Source organism: Sorex araneus, chromosome 2 (assembly GCF_027595985.1).
Source record: "Sorex araneus isolate mSorAra2 chromosome 2, mSorAra2.pri, whole genome shotgun sequence".
NCBI lineage: Eukaryota > Metazoa > Chordata > Mammalia > Eulipotyphla > Soricidae > Sorex > Sorex araneus.
In genome coordinates, this window is record NC_073303.1 from 128032765 (window position 1) to 128055191 (window position 22427).

The 22427-nt window shown below is 63.0% G+C and overlaps 1 protein-coding gene across 1 annotated transcript; it reads right to left on the reverse strand.

Annotated features, from left to right (window-relative positions):
* Positions 1-1235: 1235 nt before the first annotated feature.
* On the reverse strand, positions 1236-22345 carry PTDSS1 (phosphatidylserine synthase 1). The gene is made up of 13 exons (XM_055129267.1): positions 22038-22345; positions 13544-13635; positions 10874-10918; positions 10666-10790; positions 9613-9771; positions 8482-8633; positions 7808-7949; positions 7224-7336; positions 6213-6278; positions 5166-5265; positions 4002-4070; positions 3397-3466; positions 1236-1966 (listed from the first exon to the last, which is right to left on the reverse strand). Exons 1-13 carry the CDS (start codon positions 22214-22216, stop codon positions 1854-1856), a joined length of 1425 nt encoding a protein of 474 aa, XP_054985242.1. The 5' UTR covers positions 22217-22345; the 3' UTR covers positions 1236-1853.
* Between the last annotated feature and the right edge of the window lie 82 nt (positions 22346-22427).

The window sequence follows — 22427 nt, forward strand, 5'->3', positions numbered from 1 at the left end:
CACAGCCCTGACGCCCCCAGATCCAGTCCCCACACTGGCGGCGCCTGCGGGCAGAGCAGGCGGGGAGCCCCCCTTGAGCCCCCGAAGACACAGACGTGCGAGCCCGGACACGCCTGCATCCCAGTGCCCGCCCGCCGCACGGGGACTCGGTCGGGGCGGCGAGGAGCCTCTAGCCAGGCTGGGGACCCCTCCCTGCCTAGGGGTCAGAGGGAGGACAGGGGGAGGGTCCCGTCCCCGACACCCCACGTGGTCCCCCCAGCCCCACTAGGAGGGAGCCCTGAGCATCACTAGGTGTGGCCCCAAGCATAAAGTATCCACGATGGGTCCTGCCAGCCCCCGTGCCCCCCCACCCCTGCAGAGGGTGTGGCAGGCGTTGGGGGAGGGGGCTGGGACCCCTAGGGGTCTGCCCCACATGCAGGGGTTTCGACGCTCTGCCCTCCGCCCTCCACCCGCCAGGGTCAGGATTCCCAAGGAGAGGGCTGGAGTGGGGGTGCTTGGGGACAGTCACTCAGCAGGGTGGGGGCCAGCGGCACCCACGGGGCGGGGAGGCGTGGCAGGGGCGGGGCCAAGGGCAGGCCTCGGGCAACTAGACCAGGGTCTGCTCTCCCCCCCTCCCCGCCAGGGCCGAGTCCACTCCCCTGGGATCTGGCTCCATCCCACAGGCCCAGCCTGGGTTCTCGGGGACAGGGGCAGGGGTCCTGGCTGGGCGGGCACTGAAGTCAGGCCCCAAATTCCGCCCCAGCTCTGACCCGAGGGCGCCCCCTGCTGGCCACAGGGAAGGGGAACAGATGTGCTACATGAGGGAGTTGGGGGTGCCAGTGGGACCCCACAGCCAGGATGGGGGGTGGAGGTTCAGGGTTCTGAGAAGCAAAACAGTCTCCCGCCAAAAAAAAAAAAAAAGAAAAAAGCCACACCAACAAAAAACACCCATGCAGGAACAGCTGGGAGTCGCAGGCAGCAGGGCAGCCCGTCCTGCGATTCCTCCGCAGAAACCGAGCATGCGCCTTGGGGCGGGGACGGGGTGGGGGGGCGAAGAAATGGGAAGCCCAGGGCCTGCAGGGGTGAGGTGGGGGGTTTGTGCTCGCCCTCTCCTCTGCTTTTTTCCAGCCATATTCCAGGTGGCCCACCCCGCAGAGCTCCCAACTCAGCTTCGGACCCCTGCTCTCTGCCCCCACCCGCGGCAGCAAGGGATGGGGGCAGGGGAGACCATGCAGATGGGTGGGCCTGGTGGGGGGGGTCGAGATTTTATTTCAAACAGGGAGGAGCCATTGGAGGCGACGGGCAGGGTCGAGTCCAAGAACATGGCACAGAACGAAGGGGACAGCAGGGAGGCTCACCAGCAGCACCTTACGTGGGATGGAGACGTGGTCTGGGCATGGGGACGTGGCCCTACCCCGGGGCGGGGGTGAGGGTGGGAGGGGCCTTCCTCAGCGGCAGTCCCCCACACCGGAGCGGCCCGTGGGGATCACAAAGGCTCCCCCACCTTTTTCTTCTTGTTCCTCTTCCTGGAGAAGATGGAGGGGGGAGGGACCCCCCAAGTCCCCAAGTCCGCGTCAGCCGTGGCTCCAGAGGCTTTTAAGCATCCAAACTCAGACACGAGGCAGGACGACAAGGAGGGGCGAGGCGGGAGAGCCACTGACCGCCCGCTCGCTGGCTTACAGGGAAGGCGGGTTCATAGAAATGAAGGCCGGGGGGCCAGTCTGTTGGGGCGGGGGTTCTGGTTCAAGCTTGAAGGGGTCCCGGGGGTCCCCCGGCGTCCAGCCCCGCAGACCCCGGCCTTGGGGTGAGCCATGCCGGCCCCCGAGTAATGCGACAGTGACTCCGACAGTTGACCCCGGAGTCCCCGTGCCCCATCACTTCTTGCCCACGCCGCCGTTGGTGACTTTGGCCTTGGAGTGGCGGTTCCGGCGCCGGGAGGAGTGGCTCTCGCTGTTGCCGGAGTGCTTGGGAGGGCTGTCCTCCGAACCTGGCGAGAGGAAGCAGGAGGCACTGGGCTGGGCGCTGCTGACCGAGTGACTGGCCGTGCCGCAGGGACCAGGCCACACAGACGCTCCTTGCACGCCACCTGGTGGCTGTCTGGAGTGACGCAGGAGACCTGGGGGCTCTGAGGACCTGCTGGGCGAACCCCTGCACCCTTCTCTCTGGAAGGCAGGGGGGGACCATGCAGTGGGTGGGCCTGGTGGGGGGAGGGGATCCCATGCATCACACTTTGGGGGGGCTCAGAAAGTGCCCTCCATGGGGTTGGGAGGGGTCGGGGGCAGCGGACAGGGCCAGGAGGCACCAGGGGGCGGGGGCGTCGGGGAGGCTTGGGACTTGCGGGTTCTGAGCTGCCTCTGCCTGGGCAGGAGTGCGGGCTGGCAGGACCCAGGGCAGGTCCACGGGGACAGCAGGAGGGGGCAGGGCATCAAGTCCCCATGTTCCTGCTGTCTGTGGAAACAGGGCTGGCCGTCCAAGACCTGAGATTTTTCTTCTGGGGGATTCTGAAGCCACACCCGATGGTGCTGGGTGGGGAGCCAGGGCATGTGGGGGGGAGGGGTACCCCGCTTCATGCTACATGCGGCTGGGAATTCGGCAGTGCTGCCCTGCCCCCAGCCCCCCCCAACTCTCTTGCCCCATCTTTGTTCTGCTTTTCCTTTTATTTACTTTGGCTTTGGGGCCACCCCCAGCGATGCTCAGGGATCCCTCCTGGCTCTGCACTCAGGGATCACAGTTGGCGGTGCTCGGGGGGTCATCTGGGATGCCGGGGATAGAACCGGGCAAGGCCAGGGCCCTCCCCACTGTGCCATCGCCGCTGGCCGGGCCCCCGCCTTTCCTTAACTATGAACTTCCCCTCTTTCTCCGTCAGTGAGCTTAGCTTTAGCACAACTTCTATTCCTTTTGTTCTGTTTTGGGGCCACACCTGGCAGTACTCAAGGTTCACTCCTGGCGGTGCTAGAGGACCTGATGGGACGCCAGGGTCAAACCCAGGTTGGCCACGTGCGAGGCCAGCACCCTCCCCGCTGTGTTGTCACTTGGGGCCCCGGGGCTCTGCCCATGGAGAGGTGGCCCACAGGCCAAGGGCTGTTCTGAGGGGTGTCTGGGGAGTCCTCTGTCCCCTTCGTCAGGACCAAGAACACAGGCGGCCGGGAGCACGGCCGTCTCTGGGGCATGTTCATCTCGTCAGGAAGACTCGGCCCCCAGCTCCCCCCGCAGCTCACGGGAACCGGCCAGAAGCCCCCTCGGGGTCATCGGCTCACAAACCAAACTGCTTCTAAGGGAGGGTGGGGCTCAGCCCTGGAGGCGGCCGTGGCTGTGGGCACAGCGGGCCTTGCACGCTTGAGACCCTACACACCAGCCGGGGGTCTCACACGCTCCCCAAATGTCCCCTGCGGGAGGGGGCCACGCCCAGCCCATTACCTTTCGTCCCTTTCCGGTGCGGCCAGGAGATCTCGGGGCTGTAGGAGGCGTCCTCGCACTCGGAGTAGGTCTGGGGGAGAGGGCGCGGGTTACAGTGGTGCGGGGAGCCGACCAGCTCAGTGTCACATGGAGGCAGGACCCGGCGCGGGAGAACCAGCCCGAGCCCCTCCCCGGACCCCCGGGGAGGCCCGACGGAGCAGGAGCCCAGGAAGGCATCTGCAAGTGGACCCCAGGGGGCAGGCATCCTGCACATGGCTGGAGCTGTCCCCTCCGGGGGCCGTGCGAGGCGGGACAGGGCCCGGGAAGCCAGACACCCGCTGAGACAAGGCGTCAGACACTGAGCTGAGGGGCGCCAGGTGTGGGCGACAGACGTGGGAGTCTGGTCTCCAGAGCGCAAGCCGACACCACAGGCCCCTGGGCCAGGCTGCTGTGTGTGTCCGTTCGGGAGTGACCATGCTCGGGGGGAGCACTCTCCTGCGAGTGATCGTGCTTGGGGGAGCACTGTCCCAGGAGTGACCGTGCTGGGCATGAGCACTCTCCCGGGAGTGAGCGACGGCCATGCCTGGGGGTGAGCCCCCTCCCCGTGCCCTGGCCTCCCTCCGCACCTTCTCCCGGTGGCCGTAGTGCTCCGCGTACCACACCATGCCGTACAGACACAGGAAGGTGGTGAAGGCCTGCAGGGGAGAGACTGTCTGAGATGGGCCCACCTGGTGTTCCGGGGCCGGGGCCAGGAGAGGGGCCGTGCTGGCCGCCCGCCCCCCCACAGCACAATCACACGGGGTCAGCTTCTGGGGAAAAGCAGGTCCACGGGGAAGTTTCACGGGTCCCAGGGCAGGCGGGCCAGGGCCAAGTTCCTGGCAGAGCCCAGCAGCGCCCACCCCCTGCCCTGCCCAGGAAGCAGCCGGGAAGGTGGAGCTGGACCGGAAGGCCCAGGGCAGATCTGCTCCCCTCGGCGTGGCTGCCCGGTACCTGCATCACACCCGAGCGTGGCCGCTGCAAGAACCGAGTTAGGACCCGGGTCTGGTAAGCTGTGGAAGTTTCTGGGTGCCCAGGCTGGTCAGAGAAGGACAATGAGGTAGAGGGACAGGAAGGGAGACAGAGGGAAGGGCGGCGGACACGGGGACAGATGGAATGAGCGAAATGGATTGGTGGAAGGAGGGCTGGCCACATGGGGAATGGAGACACGGAAGGAAGGAAGGATGGATGGATAGATGGGAGATAGTGGGTAGGTGGGAGGGTGGGCGGATGGCTGTGCGGATGGATGGGTGGGTGGACGGGTAGGTAATTGGATGGATGGCTGTGTGGATGGACAGTTGGGTGGGTGGATGGCTGGATGGGTGGATGGCTGGATGGGTGGATGGGTGGATGGTAGATGAATGGGTGGATGGATGGATGGGTGGTGGGTGGGTCCCCAGGACTCATGACAGCTCCCCGGGCCTCTGGAAGCATAGCCCCTGGGCCCTGACCCTGAGTCGGCCTCTCTCGGAGCCTCTCCAGGAGCCCCTAACTCAGACACTCGTGCAGACCCGCCCGGTCCTCGCCCTACTGCAGGTTCCAGAGGCTTCTCGGGCCTAGATGGAGGAGGAGGTCGGGCCAGAGGGTCCCGTCAGGCGGGTCTGGAGGTGCAGGTCACGGGGCGGGCGGGGCGAGTGCAGGAGGCAGGGGCAGGCCGGCTCGCAGACCATGGGAGGAGCCTTCCGCCCCGTCCTCTCTGGGGTGACCGTCCACACGCGGCTCCGGAGCAGGACGTGGTGCCGGGCCACACTCACCACACAGAGCAGCCAGAGCACCACGTAGAGGATCTGGGTCTTGGAGAAGAGGTCCTGGCCGAACTTGATGCACACGATGGCCTCCAGGAAGCCGATGACCCTGAGGCGGCGGGACCGGGCAGGGCGTGGGCAGGCGCAAAGGGGCCACGGGGCACCACTGCCTGCGCAGGCCAACAGCAGCACCTGGCCAGTCCCGGACATCGGGGCCACCTCCTGCCCACGGGCCCTGGGCCACCCCCACGGGGCCCACAGTGTTTGCTAATGTCTGGGGATACATGCGCCACCGAGGAGGGCAGGGGCAGACAGGAAAGGAAGGAGCCGCCCCAACACACACACACACACACACACACACACACACACACACACACATACACACACACACGTGTACACACACGCCCACGGGGAGCTGCACTTCACTGGCAGTTTCCTGTGCTTGGTGGTGGCCCAGCTTCAACTTCCAAGTTTCTCGTGCCCCCCCCCCCGCCCTCCCCTCCCCCCCACTGTGAGCCTGCCTGCTGCCCGGCCCCAGTAACCTGCTCCACCTTGCCTCGGCCTGGTCCTCCCTCTCCGTGGCTGAGGGAGGGGCAGACCGGGAACCCTGGAGGGGGCCCCTGCAGCGGCCACACCGTCCCCGCACCCCACCTGTGCCCCGGAAGCAACCACCCCCAGCTCCCTTCCTCTGCAGCCCCTGGGAACTCTGGGCAGCAGGGCAGTCGGCCCCCTCCTGGGACGCCCTCTCTTGGGGGATGCTCCCCCACACCTGGTCTCTTTCTTTTGGGGGAGGGAGTTGGGTCACCCCTGGTGATGCTCAGGGGTTACTGCTGGCTCTGCACTCAGGAATCATTCCTGGTGGTGCTCAGGGGACCAGATGGGATGTAGATGATCGAACCCAGGTTAGGCGCGTGCAAGGCAAATGCCTTTATCACTCCAGCCCCCCACCCCCACCTCTTTTTTGTTTCTGGAGCCACATCTGGGGGCATTCAGGCTCCCTCCTGGCCAGCTCAGGGGTCGGAACCTGGGTCAGCCGCAGGCAGGGCCGTCACTTACCCGAACACCCAGCACTGGGTCCCCACACGCTTGCACTGTGTGTCAGTGAGGTAAGCGTAGTACTGCCTGCAGGAACAAGGCGGGTTCCGTCAGAGCCCAGGGGAAGAGCTCATGCCACGGACACGGGACACACCCCCGGGGATGCAAGAGCTAGAGCACCACGTGGCAGCCCTCAGGGACGGGCACAGACATGGAGCCAGGGACAGAGCATGGGGTGGGGGGCAGTGTCAGAGGTGGGGCCGGGACCCTGAAGTGCAGACATGAGTTTGTATTGGCTCCTACAGCCAGACACACTCAGGGGGACCCAGCTGGAGACGTGCTCAGGGGCCCCGGTGGTCCCAGGCGATGCTGCTCCCGGAATGAGACGTCCTTGGACTCTTGGACCAATCAGGTTCCTTTCTCTTTACGGCTCCCCTGGAGTCCGGCTGGGGCCTGGTGTCCCAAGCACCCCTGGTTGCTCCCTGGGGATCCCTGGAGGTGCCCAAAGCCCCAGAGCAGCGCGTTCCCGCCCGCCCGTCCCCCTCGGGGGCACCTGGGCTCCGACCAGCACAGGGTGCCAGGGTGAGGCACGGCCCTGCCCGACCTTCTGGATGCACCACAGCAGCAGAGGCCCCGTGGCCCGGGAGGGGGATTCCCGTGGCCAGTCGGACTCCCACCCCCCCGCCCTCCATCCCACAGCAGCCGTGCAGAGCCCGAGGCCCAGCGAGGCCTGAGGCGCGGGGGCCCAGGCCCGTCCTCTCTGTGTCCCTTCCAGGCCAGTGGCCTGCTGGCTTTGTTGTAAATTTTGATTTGGGGGCCGCCCCGGCCACTCACGACCCCACCGGGCTCAGGGAACCTTACGGGGTGCCGGGGACCCGGCCCTGCCCGCACGCGCTCGATCCCGCCTTCTGACGCCCGGAAGGTTCTGGCTTCCTAAAACCACCTAGAAGAATCGAACACCCGACAGCTGCTCTCGGGGGCTGCCGGCAAGCAGAGCGGGTTGACTTGGCGGGGCGCCAGGCGGGCACTCACCTCACGGTGGGCGCCGTGATGCCGCCGATGAAGAGGATCCGACACCAGCTGAGCGGGTGGCTGGCCTGGAACACGAAGATGTGCTTCAAGAAGAAGGTGTTCAACTCGGTCAGCTGCAGGAGGATAATGGTCAGTCAGCTGCGTGCCCCACACTCGCACACACGTGTACAGTTACACTCATATTGTACACACGTGTGTTCACAGGAACCTATTTACACAGGCTCATGCACTTACACATGCATTTATATGTGCAGTCACATACACATGTGTGCTTACTTGCACTCATGTACACATGCACTCATGTACACCCAAGTTCACACATGAACACACATGCACTCATGTACACACAGGTTTACAGATACATATGCACATACCCACATGTAGACATTTGGACACACATGTATGCACACCCACACTCACCCCCATGCACATCTACTCACATGCACACAGGTGCAGTCCCACATGTACACAAGCACACCCACATGTACATGCACACAATCCACACGTACACACCCACACGTGCACACACACACTCCCAGTCTCTGCTGGGGAGTCTCCCAGCTCCACCGCCCGGCAAGTGTCACCTGCCAGATGATCATGAACAGGTAGATGCCCGCCACCCTCTGGAAGGACGACTTGGGGTCAAACCAGCGCACGTAGGTCCAGCTGGCCGGCGTGAACTGCAGCACGGCCCTCTTGATCTTGCCCGTGGTGCTATGGATATCCCTGGAGGGAAGCGCCAGTGACCGGGGGGCGGGGACACGGGGACAGTCTCACCAAGTGACTCCGTCCCACTGAGTAGCTGGGATAGGGGGTGTGGGGTGGGCTCGGTCAGTTTAGTGCAGACCCAGAGGTGAGGGGGACGGGGCACCAGGGGCCGATAGCCCTAAGGGCATACATAACGAAATCCTGGCATAGGTCAGGGGTGCAGCTCAACTCCCCTCCTCCCCCCCAGTCAGGGCAAAGGGGGAGGAGAGGGAGAGAGGGAGAAAGAAAAGGAGAGAGGGTGAAAGGGAGAGAGGGATGGAAAGAGAGAGGGAGAGTAGGGAGGGAAGGAGGGAGGGAAGAATGAGGGAGGGTAAGAGAAGAAAGAAGAGGGAGAGGGGGAAAGAGAGGGAGAGGGGGAGGAGAATGAGAGGTAGGAGACAGAGAGAGAGAGAAAGGGAGAGAGAGGGAGGGAGAGGGGTGGGGAGGGAGAGGGAGAGAGGGGGTGGGCTGAGGGAGGGAAGTGGCCGTGCGGGCAGGCGCGGGGGCTCACTTGAAGCTGGCCCAGTGGTAGGTCCTCATCTCCAGGAAGCGGCAGACCACCATGCCCAGCCAGATGCCGCCGCCGTTGCACAGGAGGATGTCCAGGATGACCTGGTCCCACCAGCACTCGGCGAAGTTGGGCAGGAGGTGCATGAAGAAGAGCTGCAGGGCAAGGGGCGGCCGTGACGGCCCAGGTCGGGAGGCCGTGGGCATGCCGGGGACGGGAGGGTACACCAGCCATTAACAACCCCCCACCCCCGCCAAGGACCCACAGGAAGGACATGGGGCCTGGGCCTGGGATGGTCTGTGCTGGGTGGATCCGGGCAGCATGCCTTTCTCCACACCCGCCTCCTGATGGCTCCGGGCGCCCAGGGCTGACGGCACCGCCCAGCCACAAGCTGGTGGCCTGGCACTCAGGCTGGGCACATCCCCCTGGGTGGCAGTCGGGGTGGGCAGCAGCGAGTGGCTCAGCAGGCATCCAGGTGGGGATGCAGAATGTGGTCCGGGTCCTGCCCTGGCTAGGGCCACGGCCTCACAGAGGTGCCACCACGAAGCCGCGTCCCTGGACCCCAAGTCCAGGTGAGAACTGGGCTGTCACCCAGAACCCCGAAATCTGCTCTGCGGGGGCCAGTGTCATCACAGAGACAATGGGAGAAAGATGCTCTGAGCTGCTGCCCCTGGAGAAGGGACGCGGACAGGAAGGGCCACTGAGCGCAGCATGACGGCTCAGGAGACACAGATAAGGGGGCCAGAGCGATAGCACAGCGGGGAGGACATCTGCCTTACACACAGCCAACCCGGGTTGGATCTCCGGTAGTCCATAGGGTCCCCTGAGCACCGCTAGGAGTAATTCCTGAGTGCAAAGTCAGGAGGAACCCCCGAGCATTGCCAGATTGCCAGGTGTGGCCCCTCCCTCCCGAAAAAAAATTAAAAAAAACAAAACAAAACAAAAAAACCCAAAGAACACTCTAGAAAAAGGGGAACAGCTCGGTCGGGGCCCTGGTGGCCAGTTTTGTTTCTGGGGAACGATGAATCACTGAACAACTCAAGCGTGGAGGAGTCAGGCCCCGCCCACTGTCTCTCCGAGTCCTCCGCAAGTCTGACTCCCGCCATCCAGGGGGGCAGGCCGGTGAGCGCCTACCTCGGTGAGCTCCCAGGTGATGCTGATGGTCCAGCAGAGCCCGTAGCTGCGGATGAGCAGCGCCTTCATGGCCCAGCCCCAGAAGTGCCCGAAGGCGAAGATGTCGAAGTGGCTGACCAGGCGCTCCCAGGTGATCACGTGGCAGTTCACCGCGTACTCCTGCCAGGCCGGGCGGGCGTGAGCGACCCTTGGGGGGAACGTCCGGGCCACCTACCACCCGCCACCCGAGGGGCCGGGCTCGCCAAGCGCAGGAGGGCAGCAAAGGGTGCTTGCCAGGTGGGCGTCTCCTCCCTCGGCTGACCCCGTGGCACCCAGCCCTGCCCCAGGGGGCCCGCTCGGCCCCCACGGCCACTGTGGAGACACCTGTCTGCTTGGCAGCCTTTTCCTTCCAAGTTGGGTGCCTCCCCTGTCCCTGCACTCAGGGGCCACCCCTGGAAGGGCTCACCCTCTGGGGTGCTTGGGAGCAAGCCTGGGTCAGCCGCGGGCAAGGCGGGCGCCCTAACCACTGTGCTCTCTCCCCGGCCCCTGCCCGACCGTCTTCCTTAGTAAGAAACCCCAGTTTCCTCCCCGAGGCTCCTGCCTGCCTTTAGTGGCCCTCTCGCCAGCAGCAAAGATGAACAGGGCAAAGGCCACCGCACCACACCACCACGCCCTCGGATGCCATCACACTCCGCACGTGGCTCGGGTCCCACAGCAAGCCCCCGTGGGGCCTCCCCGTGGCCGGCTCCTGCGGTGGGCCCCCGCCCCCAGCATCTGAGGACCAGGAGCGTCCTGGAGGAGCCGCCACCAGGTGTCCCAGCGGGACAGCAAACTCTGTCGCCGTCACACACACGTGTCCACACAACAGGCCCAACCTGGCCAACCGGCCCTTCTGGGAGCAGAGGGCACAGCGGGGCTCCCCGAGGGTGTGGAGAGTGGGGGAGCCCCAGGGGGGCGCTGGGAGGCCCTTCTATGCCCCGGGTCCCAGGAAGCAGGGACCCACGAATGTCACCTCGGGGCCCGACAGGTGACCAGGGTCCCTGAGATGCGTGGCCCCGTCCCACAGCCCCTTACCATGACGTCTGCCTCCCGGGTGGCGTAGCGGAGGTTGGGGTCCAGCCAGTACATGAGCGACTTGACCTGCTCGAAGTTGAGGAAGAGGAGGAAGACGAGGAAGAGGAAGTAGAGCACGCTGAGGCCTGGGAGCGAGAGCGGGGGCGCTGTTAGGGGGCGAGCCCTCACGCCCGGGCTGCAGGCGGGAAGGGGGCAGGGCTGGACTCACCAAACACCATGCGCCACAGGGCTGGATGCGGCCTCGTGAAGGGACCTGTGGGCAGAGGACACGGGTCAGCCCGCCGTGCCACCCCTGCAGGGCACGGGCACTGCCCCTCGCACCCAAAGCTCACACGCGGCTTCCAGCATCGGTGGGTGAGCGGGCGGCCCCAGCAGAGGCAGGAGCGGCCGGGAAGGAGGTTCTGTACAGGCCCCTCGGGAGGGGACAGCAACGGGGAGGGAGAGGGGGAGATGGAGAGAGGGAGAGAGATGGGGGGAGAGGGAGAGAGAGAGAGAGGGAGAGAAGAGAGAGGGAGAGAGAGAGAGAGGGAGAGGGAGAGAGGGAGAAAAAGGGAGGGAGGAGAGGGAGAGAGATGGGGGGAGAGGAAGAGAGAGAGAGAGGGAGAGAGAGAGGGAGAGGGAGAGAGGGAGAAAAAGGGAGGGAGGAGAGGGAGAGAGATGGGGGGAGAGGAAGAGAGAGAGAGAGAGGGAAAGGGAGAGAGGAGAGGGGGGGGAGAGAGAGAGAGAGAGAGAAAGAGAGAAGAGAGAGAGGGAGAGAGGGAGGAGGAAAGAGTGTGTAAGGCTCTTCCCTCACCATGTAGCCCAGCTCAGCTGGAGGGTTTCCCTGGGCACACACAGACACACACAGACATAGACACACACAGAGACACACAGACACAGGCACACACAGACACAGGCGCATACACACACACAGACACACACAGAGACACACACAGACACACAGACACACACACAGACACACGCAGAGACACACATAGACACAGACACACACACGGACACAGACACACACAGAGACACACACAGACACAGAGACACAGACACAGAGACACACACACACAGACACACACAGACACAGACACACACAGACACACTCTCTCTCTCTCTCCTTCCTGCTTTGCAAACTGGAAGGCATCTGATCTGATCTTGGGAGCGGGGCGGCTTTCAGGCGGGAGCGAGTCTGAGAAATGGAGGCCAGGACGGCCAGCAGGGAGTGTCGCCTTCCCACGCCGGAGCCACAGGGGCGCTCCCCACCCGCCCGCGGCCACAGCTGCGTCCCTGTGTCCAGCTTCTCTGGCCACCGCGTACACCCTCCTGACAGGAAACTATCTCCAGAAATACCTACAAAATTCCACTGCAAAGTGGAATCGGGCGCTTATGAGCAAGTTTCAAAGCTCAGGAAAAAAAAAGATTTTCTTTTGAATTTACAGGCTGGAGTGGCGAGGGCACTTGCCTTGCACACAGCAGAGCTGGGTTCGAGCCCCGGCAGCCCCAAGAGTCCCCCCGAGCCCCACCAGGAGTGACCGCTGGGCACAGAGCCAGGAGTCAGCCCTGAGCTTTGGATATGGCCCAAAAAACCCAACGTCAGTCCACTGAGGTCAGTGTGTCCTAAAGTGGGTGCTGTGGGCTCTGTGGGGGGGCGGCTGGGGGTGCTGGGTGCCAGGGTGAAAGGCAGAATGGGAGGGTGGTGCCAAGGGATTTCCTTTCTGAAAAGGGACCGGGAGGCTGGCTGGGTCTGCCCCCCTCTGGCCCAGGAGAAGCTTCTGGATTTCGAAATTTGGGCCACTCCTGGCTGTGCTCAGGCCTTCCTCCCGGCCCTGCACCCCGGGGTCACTCCCGCAGGGCTCAGGGGACCCTCGGGGGTGCTGGGAAGCTTGACAGGCTGCATGCAAGGCAAGACCCCCCCCCCACCGCCCACCCTCTGTACTATCTCTCTGGAGAACCTTCGAGACCACCTTCAAACCTCTGGGAGACAGGATGAGCGGGGTGGGGGGAAGCACGGACAGAAGGACAGACCCACAGACTGAGGGAAAGCCCCTGGTGTAGGGGGCAAGCTGGGCGGGCCTCCCCCACCCCTCCCCCCCCCCCCCGGCCCCAGGCTGGGGGGGGAGGAACAGTGTCCTCAGGGCTCCGCTCTGAGCCAGTGTGCTGTCTCCTCCCACAAAGAGCGTTTGGGGAAGTTTCTCAGGGGCTGGGTCTGGGGACACAGATAAGGTTGGGGTAGGGTGGGTGGGGCCGAGCAGAGGCCGGGTGGCCTGTCCCAGCCCCTCCGCCCAGGAGTCAGCCCTGAGCACCGCTGGGTGTGGCCCTGAAGTCACAACTACTGACCCAGAACCTGCAGGAGGGTGACCCCGACCTGCAGGGCGCTCCTGCCTCACGGAAAGGTCAGGTGGGGTGAGTTCCCCGAGTGACGACCCCCTCACCGCTGAGACCCGGACCTTCACCCTGCGGCCAGAGGCTTACTAAAACAGCCGGGAGTGCGAGGGGCGCCCCTCGGCGGGGAGGGGGCCTGAGCCACAGACCTGGCCTCTCCCCAGCCTCGCCTGCGAGCCTCCTGCTACCAGAGAAGCACCCCAAAGGAGGGCGGGAACCCCCGAGGGGGCGGCTGGCCCTCCCGCCAACGGCCTCCCCACCCCAGCACAGCAAAGCGCAGTGTTTGGTTTCTGGCTGAGCATCACCCGGTGATGCTCAGGGCTGACTCCTGGCTCTGTGCTCAGGACTGACTCCTGGCAGGGCTTGGGGACCGTATGGGATGCCAGGGATCGAACCTGGGTTGGCCGGGTGCAAGGCCAGCAGCCTCTGCTCTTACCCCACCTCCTCCTCTCCCCGTGGAGAAGACGAGCAGCTCCAGGGCTGCCGGAGCGCCCGGGGCCCCACTCACCATTGGGGAACGCCAGGACACTGATGATGAGGAAGAAGAAGCCCACCGACAGGATGCCCCTCCAGATGTTGTCCTCCGGGACAGAGTCGTCCCTGCGGCCAGAAGGAGAAACGTGTTTCAGAGCAGGAAGCGGGGAGGGGAAGAAGGCAGGGGGAGGGGCACGTGCTACGGCAGCCCTTTGTGGCACAGTCACTCCAGAAACAAGACACTCTCCCTATTGTGCTCAGTTTATGCCCTCAACGTGCCTAGCAAACCCCCCCCCCCCGCCACGGACACTGTCACCTGGCCAAGCCCTAAGAATTGCCCCGTGAGATACACAGGAGGGGCCGGAGAGAGAGCACAGTGGGGAGGGCCCTCGCCAAGCACGAGGCCACCCCGGCATCCCACGTGGTCCCCCAAGAGTGATTCCTGAGTGTAGGAGCAGGAGTGAGCCCTGAGCTCCACAGGGTGTGGCCCCAAACAAAGCAAAAGACTCTCTCACTCTCTCTCATGTTGAACGTGAAGTTTACACGGGAGAGACGCCTTTGGTCTTCAGACAAAGTGAATCAGGGCTGGAGAGATGGCGCAGCCTCGTGTGGAGGTGACCCAGGTCCTACGCCCGGTGGTGACTCCTGAGCACAGAGCCAGGAGCGAGCCCTGAACCCTGCAGAATGCACCCTCCCCCATCCAACTCAAAAGTAACTGAAGAGGGCTCAAGGGCACGGACTCAAGCACTCGCCGTGGCTCCAGATCTGGCCCTACGGGGACCCCAAATACCACCAAGCACTTCCAGGTGGGCCCCCCAAAAAGAACAAACAAAAGCGCGAAATCAAGAGAAAACAAGAACAAAACATAGAAGATTTATATCACTCCAGAAGCAGAACTGGAAATGGAGTTGGCTATGTCTGACTCGTCCCCATGGCCACCCGTGCCCAGTGACTGGCACCGTTCCTCTGCGGGTGTCCGGGGTGTCTGCCTCCCCAGGGAAAGCAAAGTCCCCGAGGCAGGCCTTCACCCAGGGCGGCCATGGGGCCGGGCCGCCAGAGACCGGTCAGAGTCCTCTAGAGGGACAAAATGCTTTTGTGCCCAACAAACGTCTTCGTAACGTGAACAGGGGAAGAACTGGGCCGGGAAAGTTTCCGTGGGGGCGGGGAGGGGGGGAGGAGAACCTAGTGAAATACTTGGGGTTCAGGCGATGCCAAGAGGAGCCAAGAGAGCGAAATCCGAGACTAAGATGTTCTGAATTATTAACACTACGGGGAAGGCCGGGAGCGGGAAATGCGGTATTTCCGTTCCGAGAGACGCAGGATGCGCAGACGGAGAACAGGTGCCAGCTCCGGAGGGAGGAGTGGAGGAGGCGGCTGTTGGGGACTCGGGGGGCCGAGCACGGAAGGAGAGAAGCGGCTCCCCCAAGACAGGAGAGGGGTCAAGAGACCCGGAACTCTATAGCTGCAGCACACGCCCGGCGGGCGCAGGGCCCGGAGCCCCAACCTGGGTCGTACCAGCTCTGGTGGTTCTGGCAGGAGTGCCCGCCCCCCAAAGCATCTAGTAAGCCCCGCTGAAGCAAAAAGTCAAGGACTTAAAAAAAAAAAATTAGAAGGAAACCAGGTTTGCAAAGAAAAATAATTTTTTTTTTTTTTGCTTTTTTTGGGTCACACCCAGCAATGCACAGGGGTCACTCCTGGCTCATGCACTCAGGAATCACCCCTGGTGGTGCTCAGGGGACCATATGGGATGCTGGGATTTGAACCCGGGTCAGCTGCGTGCAAGGCAAACGCCCTACCCGCTGTGCTACCACTCCAGCCCCAAGAAAAATAATTTTTAATTTGCCGCTCTAGATTGCAAATTAGAATTTGCAGGTCAAAATTGGCTGTTAAAACACGCCTAGAGCTGCGGGCTCAGCAATGGACGATCCCAGAGTAAGTGAAGGGTCAAGGTCAGTCTGCTGTCTAAAAGGGCCGTCAGGGGCTGGAGCCCTAGGACAGTGGGTAGAGCGTTTGCCCTGCATGGGACGGACCTAGGTTTGATACCCGGCATCCCGCAGGGTCCCCCAAGCTCACGAGGCGTGACCCCGAGTGCAGAGTAAACCCTAGCACCACCGAGTATCGCCTGAAAGCCTAGAATAGGCACATCGATGAAACTCTCCATCAGCACTGGCACCGATGTCCACTCAGGAGGCCTCACTTGGGGCTGAAGCGATGGGCGTTTGCTGGGCCCTGAGTCGAACGCGGCATCACACACGTGGCCTGACATCACACACACACTTCACCTCTGTGTGAAGCCCTGAGCACGCAAGGGCGGGTCCAGGGAAAACCCAGGACATCGGTGCTCGTGCGGCTGTGCCATGGGGTGGTAGCACCCACGCGGGGCCCCCCGAGTGGGGGGCAAAACTGCACTGGCAGTTCAGACCCCCCCCCCGCCCAGGTCAGCCACCATCCGGGGGCTGCGATGGCTTCGTTGTCTCTGGCGGCACAACTCAAACCCCAGCCCCCTTCCATGCTGGGCAATGTGGCCCCCCAAACACATACCTCAGGCAGGGCTGCTGCCCCCAAAGGCCGGCGTCCCCACTCCCCGGCCCCCAGGACGGGCTGGGCACGGGCGCAGCAGCTGGGGGCGGCAGGACAAAGTGAGGTGCGGGGCTGGGGTGAGGGAGGGGTGGTCTCGGCTGGGGATGGGCCTCCGAGGTCCCCAGAGGAAGGAGCATCTCAGGCAGGCCTGGAGGCAGTGTGGGCCTTAGGCCACAGGGAGGGGCCGTGGCGAGGGGCCACGGTGAGGGGCCCTTCCTTTCCCACAGCTGAACCTGAATTTTCCAGAAACCCGACTGGGAAGCAGCACTCGAAACCCCAGCAAACCAGCCGTGCGTATTTGATATCACCCACTCATCAAGCGGCCTGTCGGCACAGCGCACGGCCACTCAGGAGCTGAGAGCAGGAACGAGGGAGGGCGGAGAGAGGAGCCCGGAGTCTGGGGCAACACTACTAGGGAGACAGGGCACACCAGGGGGCAGCGCCAGCTGACCGAAACAGCTTTCAGTAAAAAGCACATCGTGGGGGGCCGGTGCATGGAGCAAAAAGTAAGCAGGGAGGGTGGACGCCTTGCAAGAGGCCAACCCTGGTGCCCACCAGGAGTCATCCTGAGCACAGAGCCAGGAGTAAGCAGGGGGTAAGGCACTTGCCTTGCCTGCAGTAGACCCCAGTTTGATCCAAGGCACCATACAAGGTCCACCAGGGGACCCGGGCAGGGGTCACTCCAGAGCTGAGAGTCCAGTCCGGGACAGCCTCTAGGTAGCGACAGGAGAAGGCCAAAACCCGGAGCAACTAAACAAGCCTGAGAGAAATGCAGAGGGAAGGAAGGGCAAGCAGGAGCCCAGGTGGGAGGGAAGGAATGCACCGTGGCAGGCACTGATAAAGGCGGAGCCCAGGGCAGGGCAAACGCCGCCTCGGGCACACAGGCCAGGCCCAGGCCCAGGCCCAGGAGGGACCAACAGAGCAAGACACAGGTGGCCCCAAACCAAACATCAAAAAGAAAAGGGCTGGGAGTCTTAAGACAAGAGCCCCGTGCCTCCTTCTTTCCTCCGCCCACCCCGCCCCAGCCCTGCAAATTCATTTCTCCTTCATTCACAGGATGGCGGGATTTCAGGGACCCCACCTCAGGCCTCAGCCAGTGGGCACTCTGTCCAGCCCTGCGGTCCCAGGCCTGGCCCAGGTGGCTCTGTAACTGCCCCAGTGCAGCCAGGAGCAGAGGCACCCCTGAAAATACCCAACGGGCAGACTGCAGGACACGCCAGGGGGCAGAGTTCTCCTGGGACACCCCCACACATGCTCCCTCTCCTATCTCTCTGCAGGCAAGGGCTCGAACCCAGGGCCTTCTACGTGCCGGAGACAAAGGGCACAGGGGGTGGATGGTTACTGGGTCTCTGGTTCCATCCAACAAGGCGGAGGCCAGGGTCCACTTTCAGTCTGGCCCTCTGTCACCAGGTCTGAGTGCCCGCAGCCCGGGCACCAGTGGGCCTCTTGGGATGTGCCCCACCAACCTATACTTGTCTCTGCTTAGGCCACCCCAGCAGTGCTGGGGGTCGAACTCAGGGTCCCCGGGACACAGAGGGCCAAGCTCTAGCCCTCCCCGGGCGCCTGTGGTTTAAATGAAGAGCAGTCATTTAATAAAAGTGCAATCCCACCTGCAGCTGTCACAAGGCGAGAGGGGCCCCTTCGCCCCTTCAGTAAGGATTTCCGCCCCAGAGCTCCGCCTGGGCACACGCAGAATGTAGGGCAAAGCCTTTGAAACCACACAGACAGACAGACAGACAGACAGACAGACACGTGCACACACACGCATATATACACACACACTACTCCACTTCTCAAAAGTGGCCATACTCAGATGATCACTCACACACACACACACACACACACACACACACACACACACACACACACACACACACACACACACACACACACACACACACACTCTCAGATGATCTCACACACACCCCCACCCCCAAGGTGGTGAAAGGAGCAGATCTGGGAGGGCAAGCTCGGGCCACTCCCAAGTTCATTTGCATGATAAGGGAGAACAGATCTCAAGGGCGATACCAGGGCAACACAGAAGCACCAGAGACAAATCCAAACCTGTTCCAGGCTGCCAACCCACCCAACCGGAATCCTGGCTCCTGCAGCAGCGGACGGACCCCACCCCCCTTATACTCTCTCTCCTGTGCTCCGGGAAAGACACGCTTGAAGACCGCTAAGAAAAGTTTCACTGAAGGGACTGCACAGACCCTGTTGTGCGCTAAAATGTGTTAGCTAACAGGAAGGCAGCGTCGTCAGCATTGTCAGGATGTCACACCACAGAAGACGCTGCCCCACCCCTGTGATAGAGCGCCCTTGTGATTAGCAACAGCCAGTGTGACCTGTTAGGGGCCAGAGAGATAGTACAGGCAGTAGGGCAGACCTGAGTTCAATTCCTAGCATCCCATATGGTCCCCCGAGCAACACCAGGAGTGATTCCTGAGTGCAGAGCCAGGAGCAACCCCTGTGCATTGCCGTGTGTGACCCAAAAAGCAAAAAAAAAAAAAAAAAGGTAACCTATTACTGTCATTGTCATCTCGTTGCTCATCAATTTGCTGGAGCAGGCTCCAGTAACATCTCCATTGTGAGACTTGTTGTTACTGTTTTTGGCATATCAAGCATGCCGCGGGTAGCTTGCCAGGTTCTGCCATGTGGGCGAGATACTCTCGGTAGCTTGCCGGGCTCTCCGAGAGGGGCAGAGGTATCGAACCCGGGTCAGCCATGTGCAAGACAAACGCCCTACCCGCTGCGCTATGGGTAACATAAATGTACTAACGGTGCCTGGGGTTTTATAGGAGGCGGGGCTTACTAGCGACTTCTAGAGCAAGTGTTCTATAGCAAGACCAGGATGGGGGCGGCCTGTCATGACTCGCGGGGGCAGGTCAGACTCAGGCTCACGCTAGGCTTGCGTTCCTCGCGTGTTCACTTCGCACCTCACGACGGCTGCTACTTCTGACCTCTGGACCTCTGGGGCAGAGTCCCTGGGAAGAAGGGAGACTCCGCAGAACGTCCCCTTTCTATGTGAAAAAAAGAGGAAGCAAGCACTCTCCAAAGGGCAGCCACCATCAAAGTCAAAAGGCCCGAATACAGCGGGCAGGGTGGTTTGCCTTGCACACGGCTGACCCGGGTTCGATTCCCAGCATCCCATATGGTCTCCAGAGCACCGCCAGGGGTAATTCCTGAGTGCAGAACCAGAAGTGACCCCTGAGCATTGCCGGGTGTGACCCCAAAAGCAAAAAAATAAAAAAATAAATTAAAAGGTTGGACTCACAGCTGCTGCTAGTAATTCCAAGTAAAACACCATCAAAGGCGCTTGCCTCGCGTGTGACCAGCACCACACGTCCCCAAGTTTGTCTGGGCACAGCCCTGCCAGGAGTGGCCCTGGCGGCCCCATGACCACCGGGGGATCCCCAACACCGCAGGCCACTGGTACTAACCCGCCAGCCCAGGAAAAGCAAAAGCCCTCTAAGACGATGCTTATTGCCTGGCCTCCAAAGATGCGCTCAGATTCCGGGAGGGAGGGAGAGAGCAGACACGGGCGGGCCAAGCCCTTGTTGCCTTTGTATCATAAACTCGGGGCTGGAGAGAGCGTACGGCGGTTACAGGGCTGGCCCTGCTCGTGGCCAACCTAGGTTTGATTCCCGGCACCCTAGAGGGACCCCCAAACCTCGCCCGGAGTCAGCCCTGAGCACTGTGTATTGCTGGGTGTGACGCAAAAAGGAAAAAAAAAATTACTCCTGGCGGTGCTCAGGGAACCATATGGGATGCTGGGGATTGAACCCGGGTCAGCTGCGTGCAAGGCAAACGCCCTACCCGCTGTGCTATCACTCCAGCCCCAGAGGGGGTATTTATTTCCAAGTATTCTCATCTTACGTGCGGATTAAAAAACAGAGCAGAAAATTTGGTGGCCGCAGGGGTCCTGACAAGGCAAGCTCGGGTGGGATGATGAAGAAGGAACGTGTGAAGACGATGGGGAGTGAAGGGCAGGACCCCACGCTCCCGCCCAAGCTGGACCTGGTCAGATGCCGGGGGCAGAAATGACCAAAGCAGAGTGTCCCCTCAGCCCTGAGCGGGAATTGCTACAGATGCTTTGGGGTGAATTCGTGCAAAACACGGAAGAACTCTCTGGGGTGGGGGTCATAGCACAGCCGTGGAGGGACAGTCCGGCAGGCCTCCAACCAGGGATGGGTCTCTGGCACCCCGTGATCCCCCCCAAACATGGCCAGAGTCCCCTGGGCAATTCAGGGCTGGGCGGGGCAGGGCCCTCGAGCCCTCACACGGAACTCCCATGGGGCCCCCCAAGTTCCTGAGCACTGTGGAGGAGGCCCCAGCTCCAAGTAATGACCAAGACTCAAGTGGACGTTGGAAGTACGGAGCCAGCAGGCAGTGGGAGGGCACTGGGCACCCTGTCGGCAACCCCGGTAAGTGATGACCAAGGAAGGGACCAGGGCATGACTGCATGACGGAGGGACGACACATGCTCTGTCCCACGCTGGCCCCACAGGCCCTGACCGAGCCCGAGGCCCAAACCCCCAACCCTGAATCCTCAATCCACGTAAGCCCTCCTGGACGAGAACCCAGGGCTGCCGGCCACCCCTTCCTGCTGGGCACGTCCACCCACTCTGCAGACACGGGCCAGAGGCTCAGGGAAAGGGAAAGGGGAAGTACGGAACTGGAGCATGACAGACGGACCCCCCAAGCTGGGGGTGACGAGGGGCTGGAGGCCTTTTCGTTGTGTTTCCGCATGGGAGAGTTCATACTTAAGCGTGGCTTCCTGGACCGGCCCGCTCTGGGTGTGTGCTACACACACACACACACACACACACACACACACACACACACACATGCACACTTCCAACAGGCCCCGCACGGCCCCAGCCACACGCGCACAGGTCTGGGGGCGAGGAGCTGCCTGGCGGGTCCCGCGTGGTGGCAGGACTGTCAGGCTGGGCACATGCCGGGCATATGCCCTGACAGGAGGCTGCGGCCTGGCCCTGGAGTCCCGTCTCTGAGGCCTGATGGTGCGGGTGTGGGGCCTTGCTTTCAGCCCGGCCTGCCTGCACGCAAATACTCAGGGCACGCGTCAGGCAGGTGTCACACGGACCCAGGTGACCGTGGAGGAAGCGAGTGCCCCCCCATAAACAGCGCTGGCCGGTACGCAAGTGAGCGAAGGAATGGACGGAGGGCGTGTGGCTGGGCAGTGCGGGCTCCATGGAGGGTGTATGGTTGGGCCGTTGCGGGCTCCACGGAGGGCATGTGGCTGGGCCCATGTGGGCTCCAAGGAGGGCGTGTGGCTGGGCCCGTGTGGGCTCCACGAAGGGCATGTGGCTGGGCCGTGCGGGCTCCATAGAGGGTGTATGGTTGGGCCGTGTGGGCTCCATGGAGGGTGTGTGGCTGGGCCTACTGGAAGAGTGTGTGTGTGTGTGTGTGTGTGTGTGTGTGTGTGTGTGTGTGTGTGTGTGTATGTCAGAGGGGCAGGGGGGTCCCTTTTGCTCTGAGGACTGCTGAATGGGGAAGGGTTAGTGGGGCCCTGGGGCGGGGACGGTTCTGTGGGGCAGTCTCTGTGGCTCATGGACCCATCAAGGGGCAGAGACTGCTGCAGGGCCCCCGGTCAGGTCAGGATGTGCGGTGGAGAGTGACACTGGTGCGGCAGAAAGGGGTGGGGGCAGGAGGACTGCTGAGGGGCCCTGGGGAATAGACAGTGGGGGCGGGGGCCAGGCCTGAGGAGCTGCAGCGAGGGAAGGAAGTGGGGCCCCGCCTGCCCGCAGACCCCTGCCTGGGGAAGCTGCGTGGGCAGCGTGAGGGTGTGCACATGTGTCTGGGTGTGCATGTGTGTCTATGTGTGTGCGCGTGTGTGTGTCTGTGCACGTGTGTTTGTGTGCCTGTATGTGTCCGGGCGTGTGTGCGTGTGCCCGTGTCGGGGAGCCCCCCCCCCGGCCGCGCACCTGGTGAAGGCGAAGTACATGAGGCTGACGATGGTGAAGCTGAGCAGCGTGATGGTGTGCGGCCGGTAGAAGAAGTCGATGGTGATGTCCTCCACTTGCTGCTCGTTGATCATCCGGAAATGCATCTTGTAGTTCACGTCGTCTTTGCTCAGGGTCCGGCTCCCCACGCAGGACGCCATGGCCCGCCTCCCCGTCCTGCGGCGGCGCCCGCGGCCCCGGCCCGTGCAGGCTGGGACCCCGGCGGGGACGGGCCGCGGCGGGCGGCGGGCGGGCGGCTCCGGCGCCGAGCGAGGCAGGGCGGCGAGGGCAGGCCGCGCGGGGCGGGGCCACGGCGGAGGCGCGGGGCGGGGCCTCGGGCGGGGCGGGGCCTCGAGAACGGGCGGGGACTCG

Excerpts from the sequence above, each read along its gene's own strand:
- PTDSS1 (XM_055129267.1), bottom strand. The coding sequence starts at position 22,216 with ATGGCGTCCTGCGTGGGGAGCCGGACCCTGAGCAAAGACGACGTGAAC. Across the intron at positions 7,337-7,807 it reads TGTTCATGATCATCTGGCAG|CTGACCGAGTTGAACACCTT; the intron begins GTGACACTTGCC and ends ATCCTCCTGCAG. Across the intron at positions 6,279-7,223 it reads ATCACGGCGCCCACCGTGAG|GCAGTACTACGCTTACCTCA; the intron begins GTGAGTGCCCGC and ends TTGTTCCTGCAG.